The 16,220-nt window shown below is 58.1% G+C and overlaps 2 gene segments (V, D, J or C); both read left to right on the top strand.

Moving 5' to 3' along the window:
- The first annotated feature begins 5,405 nt into the window (after window positions 1-5,405).
- Window positions 5,406-8,798, top strand: LOC142821263 (immunoglobulin heavy variable 4-59-like). The segment is given in 3 exon segments: window positions 5,406-5,439; window positions 7,980-8,296; window positions 8,760-8,798. Coding segments are annotated over 3 exon segments (390 nt in total).
- Window positions 8,799-12,971: 4,173 nt separating this feature from the next.
- On the top strand, window positions 12,972-13,968 carry LOC142821221 (immunoglobulin heavy variable 1-46-like). The segment is given in 2 exon segments: window positions 12,972-13,052; window positions 13,581-13,968. Coding segments are annotated over 2 exon segments (402 nt in total).
- Window positions 13,969-16,220: the final 2,252 nt, after the last annotated feature.

Here is a 16,220-nt window from a genome sequence, read left to right as displayed (position 1 = left end):
AGGCCATTCCAGAACCTCACTCTTCTAATGGTTAGAAACCGTCGTCTAATCTCAAGTCTAAACTTCCTACTAGCCAGCTTATATCCATTTGTTCTTGTGTCCACATTGGTATTAAGCTTAAATAATTCCTCTCCCTCCCTGGTATTCACGGGGGGAAGGGAAGGAGCCCCACTGAGCAGGGCAGGGTCGGCAACCTTCTCCCACACAGAGCCTAGCTCCATCCCCTTTCAGAGCAAGGGCCAGCCAAGCCTGTGTGTGCATCCCCTGGCGCAGGCAGCCCCATGCTGGTCAGCCACACGGCCATAGAATCAGAGGGAAATGATGGTTGGTGCCCAGCCTGAGCGCACAGGCCCCTCGGTGGCAGTGCGTCGCTGGCCGGGCATGTGTGTTGGCAGGGGGCGTGAGTGCCGCAGCGCACTGCTGCCCGCCCCCGGCAGTGCAAGTGCACAGGGGCTTGGCCAGAAATCAGAGTATCATCACAATCTGAGCATCCCTCAGCGGGCAGGCTAAGGAGTCCGGACGGCTTCCCCCTTGGCTTGTCCAGCGCCAGCCCCTCCCCGCATTGCTTGTGTGGGAAGGTGCAGCTGGCTGGGGATGTGGGTCTGCCTCAGGGGAGGGGTTGGGAGGCCTTGGCTCTGCACTCCCAGCAGGGATGGGGCCTCAGGAGAAGGGGTTGGGGGCAGGACAGTGAGTGTGTCATGCTGCCCCCCGCCTCCGCCCACCTGCCCCGCAGCCTTCAGTGCCACCCAGAGCAACCCCGTGGCTATAGTGGGGATTTAAAGGCCCCAGGGAGCTGCCTCAGTAGCCAGAAAGGGTTGGTAAACTCCCCCCACCCCTGGCTGTAGAGTGCACATGGGAGGGTGTATTCAGAGAGAATTTTAAAAGGGTTTATACCACGTGTGGATGTAGGTGTCTGACTGATTTTTCTGTGCCTGTCCCTTGCGGTTTCCCCCAGTGCTCTGTCACCCCCTTCCCTTCCCCAAATAAAGAGGGGGTTATGTATAAAGTAACCCAGGATGGAGTGTATTAGAGGATGGTACACAATCCGGGATTTGGAGGCTTGGAGGTAATGTAGAAGGAAGCCAAACAGCAAAGAAACCAGTGATGTCATGACTTTTTCAGTGGGCCTGAAGGCTGGACCCAGCTAGGACCCTGGCCACGTCAGATAAGGAGACCCCGATACAAAGATCTGATCTAGTGACCCATGAGGAGAACCGCTAGAAAGGGGCTGAAGGCCTTCAGCCCGTAGGCACCACAGCGGCTTTGGGGAGACAGCCGAGGGGTCCCTCGCTGGTATGCAGTGGGAGGAGAGAGCTGCAGGCGGAGCAGGGAGGCGGGTGAGTGGATGAGGCTGGGGGATGGCTAACGGGGGGTGCCCCTTATCCCCCCACAGGGGGGTGCGTGTGCGAGGGGACCCGGCTCTGGCTGCCTCTGGGGCAGGCGGCAGCAACTGGCGTCTGCCAGGCTGCTGCCCTGAGGGGAGCGGAACTCTCAGCAAGGCGGGAAAAACCGGTTGGAACCGGTTCCCCAACGGTCGCTGAGCGCCACGGGGGAGGGGCAAAGCCCAAGATGGAGCCCAAGGGGGTCAAAGGCGACCGACTCCATTTTGTTTGACACTAAATCACTGTTTTAACACTAAGATCATTGACATAGGGTCATAACCGTGCAACGCAATGATGTGTATTCCAAATTACCTGCTAACAAGGATGACACACACAACTCATTCCCCCCCCCACCCTCTGGCACCTCTGTCACACACAGGCTGCTTCCTCTCTTCCTGGCGTTGTGTCCTTCTGTCTCTGTGCCTGGCTGAGAGTGCTGCCTAGGGCCACCGCCTGCTGCCTTCACTAGCCATCCGCACACAGGATGCTGCTGCGGCTGTGCTGACGCTGACTGGCCAGCCAGCCTGGAAATGCAGAACAATTTGCCCATTTTTAAAAAAAAATCAGGACACCTGCAAGGGGCTTAAATAAGGGTCTGCCAGGTTAAAACTGGGATGGATGGTCCCTCGACAGATACAAGCAACTTGCACATCACTCGTGACGAACCTGGGTGCCACCCAGTGCCTTGTACATGTTGGTTCAATGAAAGCATCCCTCTCCACTACGCTGTCACCCTACCCCCAACATACCATGGGCCAGTCCTGTGTTATCTCTGGGGAGCATGCTGGTGGAGGGGGCTCTGGTATTACCCTGGGGTGTGTTTATTGACCAGTGCTTAATGCCCCTTGGGTGTGTTTCTGCCACCTTTTGTGAGCTGGGCCAGCTCAGCTTCACTTTGTATTAACAAAATTTGGACAGATTTGCCCAGGCCTTGGGCCTCATACCCGGCCTGTGAGATGTGGACTGATGTTTCAGGCCCTTTTCTCACTACACCCTAGTAATGGGTGCTCCATGACAATCCACCCTCACAGACACAGGCACAGATGGATTTGTGAAGAGACAGACACACTCTAATATAGATACAGTATATAGATTTGCTATACTATATACTGTATAGCCGCCTTCCCCCCCCCCCGCAACCCCTTGTGCCCATTATACAGTATAGCCACCCCTTCCCCACCCTTTCCCACCTCACCCTCTGCAGTCCCTAGTGACCATTGTACAGTATAGCCACCCCTTCCCCACACCACCTTCTATTGCCTGGATTTCAACCTCTTACCTAATGGGCTGAATTTGGTCTCCAGAAACTCTTTCCTACCCTTCCCTATATCATTGGTACCTGCATATACCACGACCACCAGCTCCTTCCCAGCACTACACATAAGTCTATCTAGATGCCTCCAGAGATCCACAGCCTTCACATGAGGCATATGGTTTTCCCGGTCATCACAAACCCAGCTATCTATGCTTCTAATGATCAAATTCTCCATTCCTAACACCCATCTTTTCCTAATGACTGGCGTTCCCTCCCTTGGAGATGTATCCTCTGTGCAAGCGGAGACCACATTTTCTGGAAGGAGGGTCCCAACCATGGGATCATTTCCCTCTGCTCAGTTGTCTGTTTATGACGTAGTGGGGGTACTTGCTGGGCTGTGGTGACCCCTGCTGTCTGGAGCAAGACCCAGCAGGGAAAGACTCACTAGGCAGAGGTAATGCCAAACTTGTTGAACCAGTGGCCAGACACCCCCCATGGAGAGGAACAAAGGAAGGTGGAATGCTACCCTGGCTGGGGGGCAGGGCTGGAAGTTAGTTAGTTGGTTGCGGTCTGTGAGGATGGAGGAGACAGCCTCAGGAGAGGAGCTGGAGTTTAGGGGCCCAGTCTCCCCCCAACTCAAGGGGGCCTGAGGCATCCTAGCCCAGCTCTGTGACCAGATTACATCTGTGCTGTGCTGTATCCTGGAGAGGCAATAAACTTCCTCTATTCCACCAGCTGGTGCAGTCTGTTTGTGCCATTTCGGGGTGCAGGAGACGGGGGACCCCAACGCGCCGTCACACTGGTGTCAGGAGTGGGATGCACTGCACCCCGTGGATGAAGCTCCCAGCGGCAAGCGACAAGGCGCCGTAGAAGCAAGAGCCCTGGAGCCAGGCGTGCTGGAGACAGAGCGAAGCGGTTCCTGGGAATCGTGGGGCGCTGCAGCACTAGACTGGTGAGTCTGCACCGAGGGGACCAGTGGGCAGATGGCCTACGCCCGACTCTTGAAGGCAGAGCTGGTGGGGCTGTGCAGAGAGAGGGGCTTGCCTGTGCAGAAAGCAACCAAGGCCCAGCTGATTGCCCAGCTAGAAGAGAATGACCAGCCACAGGGCCAGGATCTTGTCCCCAGGGGAAGCAGCCAGACCCCCCCCTGAGAGTGTGTCAGGCTCAGAGAGGGGGAGGAGTGCTGGAACTCACCGGAGAGATGAGACAGCTTCCCCCAGGAGGCCTGCAAGCTGTAGCCCATCTAGGGCAGGGGCCAGCCAAGCAGAGCTGCGGCGGCTGGAGATCCAGCTGCGGATCAAGGAATTGGAAGTAGAGGACCGAGAGAAGGACCGCCAGGACCGAGAGAAGGAGCGCCAAGATCGAGAGAGGCAGCGGCAGCATGAGCTGGCAATGGCAGAGCGGAGAACCGGCGGGGCACCGGCTGCGCCAAGTGCCGATGGGCCCCAAGGTCCCAGGACTGCCAGACGCTTGGAGAGGCTCATGGTGGCCCAATTGAAGGACATGGGTGACATAGACGGGTTCCTCAGCTCCTTTGAGAGGGCCTGTGGACTGCAACGGGTCCCCCTGGCTGACTGGCTGCAGGAGCTCGTCCCCGCACTGAACCAGGAGGCGGCCGGAGTGCTCAGTCAGCTGGAGGACCTACAGCCAGGGGATTACAACCGAGTCAAGGAGGCCCTGCTGCACAAGTTCGGGCTGACCCCCGAGATGTACAGGAAGAAGTTCCGGGGGGTACAGAAAGGGCCACGGGAGACCTATGTGGATCTGGCCTCCCGCCTGGCGCAATACGGCCGCAAGTGGGTCTCGGGAGTCGGAGCCCAGACCGCAGAGGAGCTGCTCAAGCTGGTCATGATGGAGCAGTTCTATGAAGTGTGCCCACCCAAACTGAGGCTGTGGCTCAAGGACCGAAGACCAGAGAACCCCCAGGAGGCCGGGAGGCTGGCGGATGAGTTCACGGAGAGCCGGTCCGGGTGTGAACGGGAATCCCGGAGAGAAAGGGAACCACGCAGAGACCGGATCTCGGCTGAGCGACGGAGGGAGTCAACTACGGGGCGAGACCAAGGAACAGATCGTCTGCGCCCCAGAGAACCAGTCAGGGCCTGGACAGAGACAGCCCAAAGCCTAACTTGCCAGCGCTGTGGGCAAAAAGGCCACAAGAGGGCTCAGTGCACCAGGTCCCAGGACCGGGGACTTTCCAGGGTTAACTGGCTGGGGCGGGAGGAAGGGCAGGCTGCCCCAGAGGCAGGGGCTGGCAGGCAAACCTCAGCTCAGAGAGAGGGGAAGGATGCTCAGTGCACCTGCCCTGGGAGGTCTGATTCTCAGGAGGCGGATTTCTCTGTGTACCGGGTGGGGGCAGGACAGCCCCTGAGGAGCGAGTGCCTCATACCCCTGGAGGTGGATGGTAGGAAGGTGACGGGCTTCTGGGACACGGGGGCGGAGGTGACTCTGGCCCAATCCGACATAGTGGCCCCAGAACAGATACTACCCACACGCAGCTGACCCTGAAGGGCATAGACGGGTCCCCGTTTAAGGTGCCTGTAGCCCGGGTGCATCTGAAATGGGGGGCGAAGGAAGGCCTCAAGGAAGTGGGGGTGCACCCGCACTTGCCCACCGAGGTGTTGATGGGGAATGACCTAGAGGAGTGGCCCCATGAATCCCAGCGGGCTCTAGTCACTACTCGGAGCCGGAGCCAGAGCCAGCGGGGGGCTGACAACGTGGGTCCAGGGAAGGACTCCTGGCAGCGTCCTCAGGGTCCCTTCCCAGTGGACATGGGGTCCAGCCAGGCTGGGACTCCAGACCTAGGTAAAGGTCGGGAACAGGTCCCAATCCCTGCCCCAGCAGCTGAATTCCAGGCTGAGGTGCAGGCAGACCCCTCCTTGCAGAGGCTGAGGGACCAGGCTGGCCTCCGTGCAGCTCGGCCCCGAGGGAGAGGTGGCCAGGAGAGATTCCTGCGGGAGCGTGGACTCCTGTTCCGGGAATGGCTTCCCCCCAGGAAGATGAGGGCATGGAGGGTCCAGCGTCAGCTGGTCGTCCCCCGAAAGTATCGCCTCAAGCTGCTGTATTTGGCCCACGACGTCCCCGTTGGGGGCCACCGGGGGATCCGGAGCACCCGGCTGAGGCTGCTCCAGCACTTCTATTGGCCGGGAATCTTTACAGCCGTGCAGCGGTACTGCCGGTCCTGTGACTCCTGCCAGAGGGGCGGGAAGGCCCAAGACAGTAGGAAAGCGGCTTGGGGGTCTCTACCCCAGATAGAGGACCCTCTGGGCTTGCTGAGAGAGCTATGGGAGGGGAAGACCTCCCTGGATGGAGCATCGGGGGTGGAAGCCGCCCTGGCTGTCCAGAGAAGGCTCACTGGGCTCATGGCCACGGCCCGAGAGACCCTGGCCAGGGGTCAAGGCCAGCGGAAGGGTGGGTGTGACTCCCGAGGACAGGCCTGTGCCAGTCGCCCTGAAGTGGGGTGGCGAGTGGACAGAGGGAAGCCAACTCATGTGGGTCCTCGCCATGGCCGGCCCGAGTCAAGGGGAGCACCCATGTCCCCAGGGCGGGTTCCCATGCAGAGGACCCGAACTTCCCTAGGTCATGAGTGGAGTGACCCTGCTCAGTTCGCTCTCGGAGGGGGGAGAACTGTGACGTAGTGGGGGTACTTGCTGGGCTGTGGTGACCCCTGCTGTCTGGAGCAAGACCCAGCAGGGAAAACCTCACTATGCAAAGGTAATGCCAAACCTGTTGAACCAGACACCCCCCATGGAGAGGAACAAAGGAAGGTGGAATGCTGCTCTGGCTGGGGGGCAGGGCTGGAAGAGGGTTAGTTAGTTGCGTCTGAGAGCATGGAGGAGACAGCCTAGGGGAAGGGGCTGGAGTTTAGGGGCCCAGTCTCCCCCATCTCAAGGGGGCCTGAGGCATCCTAGCCCAGCTCTGTGACCAGATTACATCTGTGCTGTGCTGTATCCTGGAGAGGCAATAAACTTCCTCTATTCCACCGGCTGGTGCAGTCTGTTTGTGTCATTTCGGGGTGCAGGAGACGGGGGACCCCCAACGCGCCTTCACACCTTCCTCTAGAGCAATGAGTGAACTCAGGATGGTTCGGTGATTGGCTCTTTCCCCGGAGGGTCTGTGTTGTGTCCAGAACCTCCACTCTCATTAGAACATAAAACCCCTCTGGCCGGAAGGATCGCAAAGACCCTTCACAAGAACCCGCAGGTTGAACCTCCCTGGTCCGGCATCCTTGGGACCTGAGTGCAGGTGCAGTGGGCTGCTGGGTCAGCTCTGGCCCCCGAGGGAGGGTGCGGGTGGAAGGAACGGAGCTGGGAGTTCGCCTCCCCCAAGGCGGGTCCATCCTCCCCCCACACACCAATGCCTGCGGCTCACCTGGGCAGTTTCAAGGGGTCCCGGCAGATTCGTCACAGCAGCTACTGCGACAGTGGCCAGGCCCCGGTACATTAAATCATCTGGGGCGCCTTGGAGCCCGCCAATCCACAGTGTGTTTGTGCGCATGCTCAGTGCCTAGCAGCGCTCATGTCTTTGCAGCCCCAGCCCAGGTCTGGGGATTCCAATAAACCCGATGTGACGGAGCGTTGGGGGTCCCCCGTCTCCTGCACCCCGAAATGGCACAAACAGACTGCACCAGCCGGTGGAATAGAGGAAGTTTATTGCCTCTCCAAGATACAGCACAGCACAGACGTAATCTGGTCACAGAGCTGGGCTAGGATGCCTCAGGCCCCCTTGAGATGGGGGAGACTGGGCCCCTAAACTCCAGCCCCTTTCCCTAGGCTGTCTCCTCCATGCTCCCAGCCAGCAACTAACTAACCCTCTTCCAGCGCTGCCCCCCAGCCAGGGCAGCCTCCACCTTCCTTTGTTCCTCTCCATGGGGGGTATCTGGTTCAACAAGTTTGGCATCACCTTTGCATAGTGAGGTTTTCCCTGCTGGGTCATGCTCCAGACAGCAGAGGTCACCACAGCCCAGCAAGTACCCCCACTACATCGCACCCGACTTGACTCTGGGTCCCACGCTGGCCCATGCAGGGGAGTGTGACTCCGCCCCCGCACACCGCTCCCTGCACAGCTGCGTCCCTCCCTTTATACCTGGCGAGGCAACCCGCGTGCAAATCCCTGCCCCGGTGGTTCCTGTGTAAATATGAACCCCGGTTCCAGGGGCCGCAGTCTCTGCCCGGACACAGACCAGCCTCCCTCATTGCTGGATACGGAGAATGGAGCCTCTGCTGCTTCTCCTTTGCCTGCTCGCCGCCCCCCGCTGTGAGTGTCTGTGGGAAAGGAGGGAAATGGGGTCCCGACCGGCAGATTCGTTCTGTGATTCATTCCTCCCTTTGTTTCCCTTTCCGCAGGTGTCCTCTCCCAGGTGCAGCTGGTCCAGACCGGCCCCGGGGCGGTGAAGCCGGGAGCGACCCTCAGTCTCACCTGCAAAATCTCCGGTGTCTCTGTCAGCAGCTACTATTGGAGCTGGGCCCGGCAGCCCCCCGGGAAAGGGCTGGAGTGGATCGGGTTTATCCGGGATACAGCGAACGGGGGGACCGCGGAGTATAACTCGGCTTTCAAACCTCGTGTCACCATCACCAGGGACACCTCGAAGGAGGAAGTTTATCTCCAGTTGGGCTCCCTGACAGCTGTAGACACCGCCACCTATTACTGTGCGCGATACACGGTGACACGGAGCAAAGTCGGGCCTGGCACAAAAAGGAGAAGCGGGTTTCTAAATAGCCAAACAGCTCCAGCGCTCGGTCTGTGCGGGGGCTGGGGATAGGAAAGACAGGGCGTTGCAACCCCCGCATCTCCCCTGTATCCCCCCCTCCCCTCCACTCCTTCCCTAAGAAATTCCCAACCCTCCGCTTCCTTGTTTTTCTTCCTGAAAAGTCACCGGAGCCGGGGGAGGGTTTGGGGTAGCTCAGGCTTTGGACACGGAGCCCGGGATTAGGGGGCAGGACGGAGCCCAAGCCTCTCTCTGTTGGTACTGCTGCTGCCCGTCCCTTCCCTGCCCCTCGCTGTCACAAGCCAGGTGTGAGCAGCAATCAGTTGGTAGCAGGTAGATGCGGTGGCTGGAGACGCCGAGCTGGATCGGGAGGGCGCTGACACGTTGAAGTCCCCTTTTTGCTGCTTCTGTCTCCTAGGACACCGCCCGCTATTACTGCGCCGGGCACAGCGAGTAGCAAGCTGCCCAGCCCAGAATACAAACCGAGCTGCAGCGGGAGCCGCTCTGCCAGCGCCCGGCAGGGGGCAGCAGCGACTCGCAGTTCCAGGCTGTTCTGTCCGGTCAGCGCAGGGATCGGTGTGAAAGGGCAGGACGGTGCCAGAGCAGCGGATGAATATTTCGGGAACTCTGTGTTCTAGGGTGTGACGTAGTGGGGGTGCCTGGCTGGTTTCTATGCTACTGGCTCTGGGGTAACCCCCACTGGCTGCCGTGGGTACCACGACCCAGCAAAACAGGATGAGTCTCTATGCAAACCAGTGGCCAGACACCCCCCATGGAGAGGAACAAAGGAAGGGGGATGCTGCCCTGGCTGGGGGCAGGGCTGGAAGAGTGTTGGTTAGTTGCTGTCTGTGAGCATGGAGGAGACAGCCTAGGGAAAGGGGCTGGAGTTTAGAGGCCCAGTCTCCCCCCCAACTCAAGGGGGTCTGAGGCATCCTAGCCCAGCTCTGTGACCAGATTACATCTGTGCCGTGCTGTATCCTGGAGAGGCAATAAACTTCCTCTATTCCACCGGCTGGTGCAGTCTGTTTGTGCCATTTCCGGGTGCAAGAGAGGGGGGACCCCAACGCGCCGTCACATAGGGACACGAGACAAATATTCCCACAGGTCTCCCGCAGCCAGTGACACCGCTGAGAGCAGAGTGCAACGTGCAAGCCAGAGACTGAGAACTGGGCTGAAATGTAAAACTGTCCCGCCCAGAGCCGGGTTTTGGAAAATTCTTCCATGCTTCCCTGAATCGAGGCCAAAGCCATTGCACTGGGGGCCCGTGAAACCCTTTGCGTCCCTGAAAATCGCCCCTGACCTGCTACCTCCCCTGAAAGATGCGGAATATCCCGGCCCCGGGCTGCTGGGAGGTTTCAGATCATCTCTGCGACAGCTCGCCGTCCCTGAGCTATTGCTGAGCTCTGCGTCTGAGCGCGGTGCCCCGCCCGAGAGCGCTGCCCCAGTCCCCAGCTTATCCATGAGCAGGTCACATAGGGATACAGAGATTTAATCACAGTCATTAAGTGTTTCATAAAATCTCCTGCCAGCTCCACCTCCCCGACCTGAACACACTGTCCTGGCCCCAGAAATCTCACCCCGCTCACAGAAACCCAACCGGCGCTGTTCTGGGTCCCTGCAGCATCCTAGCCAAGAGGCCACGTTGCTCCCTGGGGGTGACTTTTGCAGTTACCGGTGGCGCTACCGCGGGTACATTCACGCTCTGGGCCCAAATGTGCTTCGTGCTTAGAATCAATTCAGGGCCCAATGCCCAGGCAAGCACTCCAGAGGCATAGGGAGGGTGTTATGGGCAGGAGGACGAAGACAACATTAGTGCCCCACCCCCCAGTCATTTGATATTTATTTCTAAGTCAGCAAAAATTAGAACGTAAATACCGGTCTGGCCTTGCCATGAAGCGAACCGAGGTGGCCTCCTCAGGTGCCAGACTTGAAGGGGGGGGGGGCTGTCTTAAGGCACGTGGCACTCAGGAGAAAGGCTTTTCCCACAGACTTGTGACCTCCCCAACCCAGTCCGGACGTGATGCCGTGTTGGGGGGCGCTCCGCCGGCCAACGCTCCCCACTTAGACGTCTCTTTCTCACCTTATATCCGCTGGGTGCAACCCGCATGCAAATTCCTGATGAGACTCTGCTGCTTAAATACAAACCCCCAGATCTAGGAGCCTCAGTCTCTGCCCAGACACAGACCTGCCCCCTCCTGCCACTTGGGAGCTTTCCCTTAGTGCCTGAAAACGAGAATGGAACCTCTGCTGCTTTTCTTCGTCCTGCTCGCCGCCCCCGGATGTGCGTGTGTATCAGACTGGGGAGTGGGGAAAATTAGGGACAGATCCGTGGGTTGGTTCGGTGGCTAACTTGTTTCCCTTTTCCCAGGTGTCCGCTCCCAGGCGCAGCTGGTCCAGTCGGGCCCAGGGACAGTGAAGCCCGGAGAGACCCTCACCCTGAGCTGCGCTGTCTTGGGTGTGTCCATCACTGACAGCACCTATTCTTGGCACTGGGTCCGGCGGCCCCTCGGGAAAGGGCTGGAGTGGATGGGGTTTGTGTATCCATATGATGGGGATACAGGCTACGCCCCGTCTGTCCGAGGCCGAGTCACCATCTCTGGGGACACCGCCAGGAACCAGTTCTCGCTGCAGCTCCGCTCGCTGACAGCTGCAGACACCGGCACCTATTACTGCGCCAGAGACACAGTGACACGGAGCACAGCGGGACCGGCAAAAAAAGGGGAAGCGGTTTCTAAACAGCCTGGTGAGGCCAGAAGAGCAGGGCGAGCTGAACCCCTCAGAGACAAGGACACACACGGGAAAGGATGCGAACAGCCCACACGCTCCTGTCTGTCTGATGAGAACACAGAGCGTCTGATTCCCAGTTCTTTCTTCACACGGAATTTAAGGGGTCTGGGAAGGAGCATCCCCCCCCCCACACCCGACACACACACATGAGAATCCAAACGAGCCAATAGAACTAACTCTCCTCAGTGGACTGAACCTCCGTCCGAACACCTGGAAACCGCTGGTCTGTAGCTGCCTGGGGAATCAGACGGGCACCGAGCGGGATTCTCAGAATTAGCTGGGTGTCTAAATCCCATAGAGCTCAGAACAGGCTGGGTGTTCTTAAAGGTCACTAAGCACAAACCTGTTTCTTTATGGTCCCCGATACGTAAAGGCCCCGGCCCGGTAGATAGCCCTACAGTTCGGTGTCCAAATTGCAGCAAAGCAGAAAGAAATGAAATTTCTGTTCCTAACTCCCTTAGGTCACTCTCGCAGGGTCAGAGAGTTAAGGGACCTGTCTGAGCCGCTGCAGGGCACAAGCCAGAGAACGGTACTGGTCTGAGACTCTCAGCCTGGATGGCCCTGCGCTCCCCACTGACTCCCCATTGCCCGTTACACCTTGGCCAGGAACCTTCCAGGCTGAGGTGCGGCAGGGCGGGCACCCTCCGTCCCGTTCCTAACGAGGGGTCTGATTCAATCTTCGGTTTGCGAAGGAGCCATAGAAACAAACCCACATGCAGGTCAATAATTGTGGGTGTGACCCAGCCCCCAGCCCAGGGGCCCTTCATACACCGCAAAGGATCCAGGCACCAAGGCTCAGCCTCCCAGGGAGGGAGACAAAGGAAGGAGGGTGGAGACCAGACCCTGGCAGGGCTGGGAGAGAGTTTTAGTTTCTGGCTGGAATCATAGAGGAGGCAGCCTAAGCAAGGGGCTGGGATTTAGGGGCCCAGGCTCCCCCATCTCAAGGGGGGCTGGGGCATCCTAGGCCTGACCCTGTAACTGGATTACATCTGTGCTGTGCTGTATCCTGGAGAAGCAATAAACTCCCTTTATTCTACTGGCTGGTGGAATCTGTTCGTGCCACTACGGGGGTGCAGGAGGCGGGGAACCCTGAAGCACCACCGCACATGTCAAGTCCCAGGGCACACAGACATGGCCAGACACCCGGTGAATTGTTTCAAAGCGAACTCCCTCCCCCTTCCCGAGCCTCTGCAGGAGACACAAGTGACCAAGCAACGCGAAGCTAAAAGGGCGAAGAGGAGGAATCGTTTCTGTGGTCACTGAAGGGACAGATCCGCACGGGGGCAGCAAAGTGTCACGTTCGCGTCGGAAACGTTTCTGCCCAGAGACCGGCTCGGGGAATAATCACCAGGAATTATCGGCCTCAGCGCTGGAGGCTGGGCTGGCTCTTCAGCGCGAGGCTCTGCCCAGCCGGATCCCTTCCCATTCCGCACGAGTTCGGTGCCCAGCGCCCCTGGGAAGTTCGGAGATCACCGCTCCCAGGGAGATTTCCCCACTGGAGAGTGCCCGTGTTTACACATCCCTGGACTCTGCGTTGTGTCAGTTTCACCCATTGGGTGTGACCTTGTGACAGCCCGACACTGGGCACCTTCACATTCAGCTTCACCAATTGTCCCTTAGCTCACACGGCCCCCCCTGAGGTTAGAAATCAGGGTCCAAATTCCATAGATCTACTCTGGCCTCCTCCGTGGCTGTGTCCCTCCCAAGTCTGAGGCCAGTTATTTGTCCAGGCTGGCAACGCCGCGGTTTCGTCAAACGATGTAGCCCCGCCCACATGCAAATGAAGAAGGAAAACTGCCTGATAAAGAACAGCCAGGGGGCCTCGTTAACAGGCGGCGGTTTCCTGCTTTGCGGCGCACAAGGTGGTGGGGAAGAATGGAAATGACCGGTCTGGGGTTCTGTCTCTTTCTGGCGGTTGTCTCAGGTAAGGGGATGGACGCAGCAGGTGTCTGCTGGGCACAGCTGGGCTGGGAGAGCAAAGAGCAGGGGGATGGACTTGACCTTCTGAGGTCTCTTCCAGATCTATGATTCCATGATTCTAAGATGGTTTCAAGCTGAAGATGTAGGAGGTGGATCAGGAACTCTGGTTTCTAAATCCCAGCTCTGAGCACAGCGCCTGGGATGGGATTTCAAAGTCAAATTTTCATTATTTTGTGCCAGGAATCCCGTACACAGCTTTGAAAACCCTCCAGCCCAGTTCATGCCTCAGTTTCTCTCTGAAAAGGGTGTTACTTCACTTCCCTACTGCACAGCAATATGGTGTGGACAGATTCGTTCTGACAAAAAGGCCGATCAGAGACTGCCCTGAACAGGAATATCATCAGGACAGATTGGTTCTTTAAAAAAAGGCCGATCAGTGTCCTGAATAGGGCAAGACAAGGGTTTGGATAAGGCCGGGAAGAGGAGGAACAGAAGGGAAATAACGGCATTTGTATTGTCTTTTTATTCACAGGTGTCAGCTCCCAGGTCCAGCTGACCCAGTCTGGGGCCGAAATCAAGAAGCCCGGAGAGTCCGTGAAGCTGACATGTAAAACCTCCGGCTACACCTTTACCAGCTATTGGATGCAGTGGGTCCGGCAGACTCCCGGGAAAAGCCTGGAGTGGGTCGGAGAGATCAATCCAAATAGTGGTAGCACTAACTATGCCCCGGCCTTCCAGGGGCGAGTCACCATCACCAGGGACAACTCCATAAGCACGTCCTGGCTGCAGCTGGGCAGCCTGCGAGCCGATGACACCGCCACGTATTACTGCGCTACATACACAGTGACACAAATCAGCGCTACAGCCCTTCACAAACCCCAGTGAGAGAACCCAGGCGTCCTGCCAACCCTGGAGCCTTTAAATGCAACGAATCGTCCTGCGGCACCAGTCCCGAGAGAATTTGCTCAGATAAACTGTCTGGGTCAATTTCTCCCCAAACCTCATCGGCCCCCAACTCACTTGGGCCTCCTGGGAATTAGATGTTTCTGGCTGCAGCGCTAAGTCACTTTTCAAAACGTGAGTTACGCTTCTGGGAGAGTCACCTGTGATAGCAGCAATAAACCCACGAGGAAATGTCCTGAGTACAAGACCTTGGGGGATTTAAGGAAGGGGTCTTTCAATATCTCCCGTTGAAGATGTTCTTCAGGGAGTAAATGAATACTCATTAAGGCTCAAACAGGAGAGGGTGTTTGCGCCCCCCATCACCCTCCCCTTCATATTGGAACATGGGGTCTCAAATCCATGCTCCCGCACCAAGCTGAGGAGGGATGATCCTGGCTCGATCGTTTCCTAGGAAAGTGCTGTAACCACTAGGCAACGGCTATGGGAAGAACCACCAACTGCTTCCTTGGCAGAAGGGATGTGGGGGTGTTATTAAGTATCCACTGAGGCAGGGACTTCCAGGACAGGGCTATGAATCCCAAATGGAGTTAGGTGCCTAACTCCCTTTTACAGGTGGGACTCGACCCTTCCTCGGAATTTGCTAAAACTAGAATCTGTTCAAGGCAGCCCCCCACCCACTGGTGTGGCATTTGTAGCCCCCCCCAATCCCCTCGCTCTCCTCACAAACAACATGATCTGTGATCAACCTACCTACGGAGGCGAAGGTAAATACGGCGCTGTGGGGGGCTCCCAGGAGCTGAACCTGGCAGACCGAATCCTGCCCACGGGCCAATATTTGCCCACCGCTGGTCGACAGCAAGTTACAAGCGACAGCAGGTCACAGGGAGAATTCACCGACCCTGTGTGTCTATGGACAAGCCCCACACATGTGTGTGTTCCTCTTTCTAAGGAGCGGAGAGTGCTGTTATGCCCTGTTTCACAGATGGGGAAACTGAGGTACAGGGAAGAGAAGCAACTTGTCCGCTTTCACCCAGCATCTAGGGGAAAACCAGGATCGGTATTCACGTCTCTTGAGCCGCATCCTGATGCTTTGTCCTTACAGACCAACCCGCCCCGCACCGAACACTGTCGGCATGACCCCTGCGGTGCAGCTTACACTTGAGAATCTGGAAAAGATTTCTGGTCGAAATAAAATACACTATTATAATAATAAATTGTGTCCTTCCCGTTGGATCACCCATGTGCACAAGCCCACTGATAGACACCTCAGGGTGAGGGGTGTGACCCCTTCCCAAGGCCGGGCTCGCGGTGACTGCGGGTCCGTGCAGCGCCGAGCACAACTGGGCTGCTGACTTGGGTTCGGTTTCTAGGCGACACCTCGCTGGTGACGCGTGTGAGCCGCACGAGCCGCTCGCTGGGGACTATGAGGCCGGGGCCGCATCTCTGGGCACTAAAGAGCGAACGAACCGGCCCCTGCTTTGCATACCGCGCGCGCTATGCAAATGAGGGTTTGTTTCCTCTCCAGCACAGACTATTTCTTGTTCCGCGGCCTCTCCCAACGCCCAGCCCGTGTCGCTCCCTCCGGGTCTCGGTGCCTGTGTCTGTCCGGCTGCCCAGCGGGGAGATGAAATTCCTGCTCCCGTCTCTCCTGCTCTGTGCCCTGGCGGCAGGTAAGTGCCTCGGCGCGAGCTGTCTCTGCCCCGCGGAGCCCGCCGCGCCCCGCGCTCTGGCTGAGGTTTCTCCTGGCTCTTTGCAGGTGGCCGCTCCCAGGTGACACTGCGGCAGCCCGGAGCCGCCCAGGTGAAGCCTTCGCAGACCCTGAGCCTCACCTGCTCCGTGTCCGGATTCTCTCTCACCACTAGCGGGATTTCAATGAGCTGGGTCCGACAGACCCCGGGGAAAGGCCTGGAGTGGCTGTGTCTGGTGTACTGGGATGATGACAAGCGCTACTCGGAGTCCCTGAAAAGCCGCTTGAGCATCTCCCGGGACACGTCCAAGGGCGAGGTGTATTTGGAAATGAGAGGCCTGGAAGCCGGAGACAGCGGCACCTATTACTGCGCCAGGAGACACAGTGACACAGCCCAGCAGGGACTCGCACAAAAAGGGGAAGCGGATTCCGAGCAGCGCGGGATGAGGCCAGACCGGCTTAGACCAAACAGATTTCTCCAGTCAACCTCCCGGTCAAAAAGAAAGAAAGAAAAAATCATTTTCCACCAGGGCGTCTCTGTCTCCAAGTCCTGAGTGGATCAGAGCAGCCGGACCACATAGG

Source organism: Pelodiscus sinensis, chromosome 30 (genome assembly GCF_049634645.1).
Source record: "Pelodiscus sinensis isolate JC-2024 chromosome 30, ASM4963464v1, whole genome shotgun sequence".
Classification (NCBI taxonomy): Eukaryota; Metazoa; Chordata; order Testudines; family Trionychidae; genus Pelodiscus; species Pelodiscus sinensis.
This window is presented reverse-complemented; position numbering and strand designations above follow the sequence as displayed.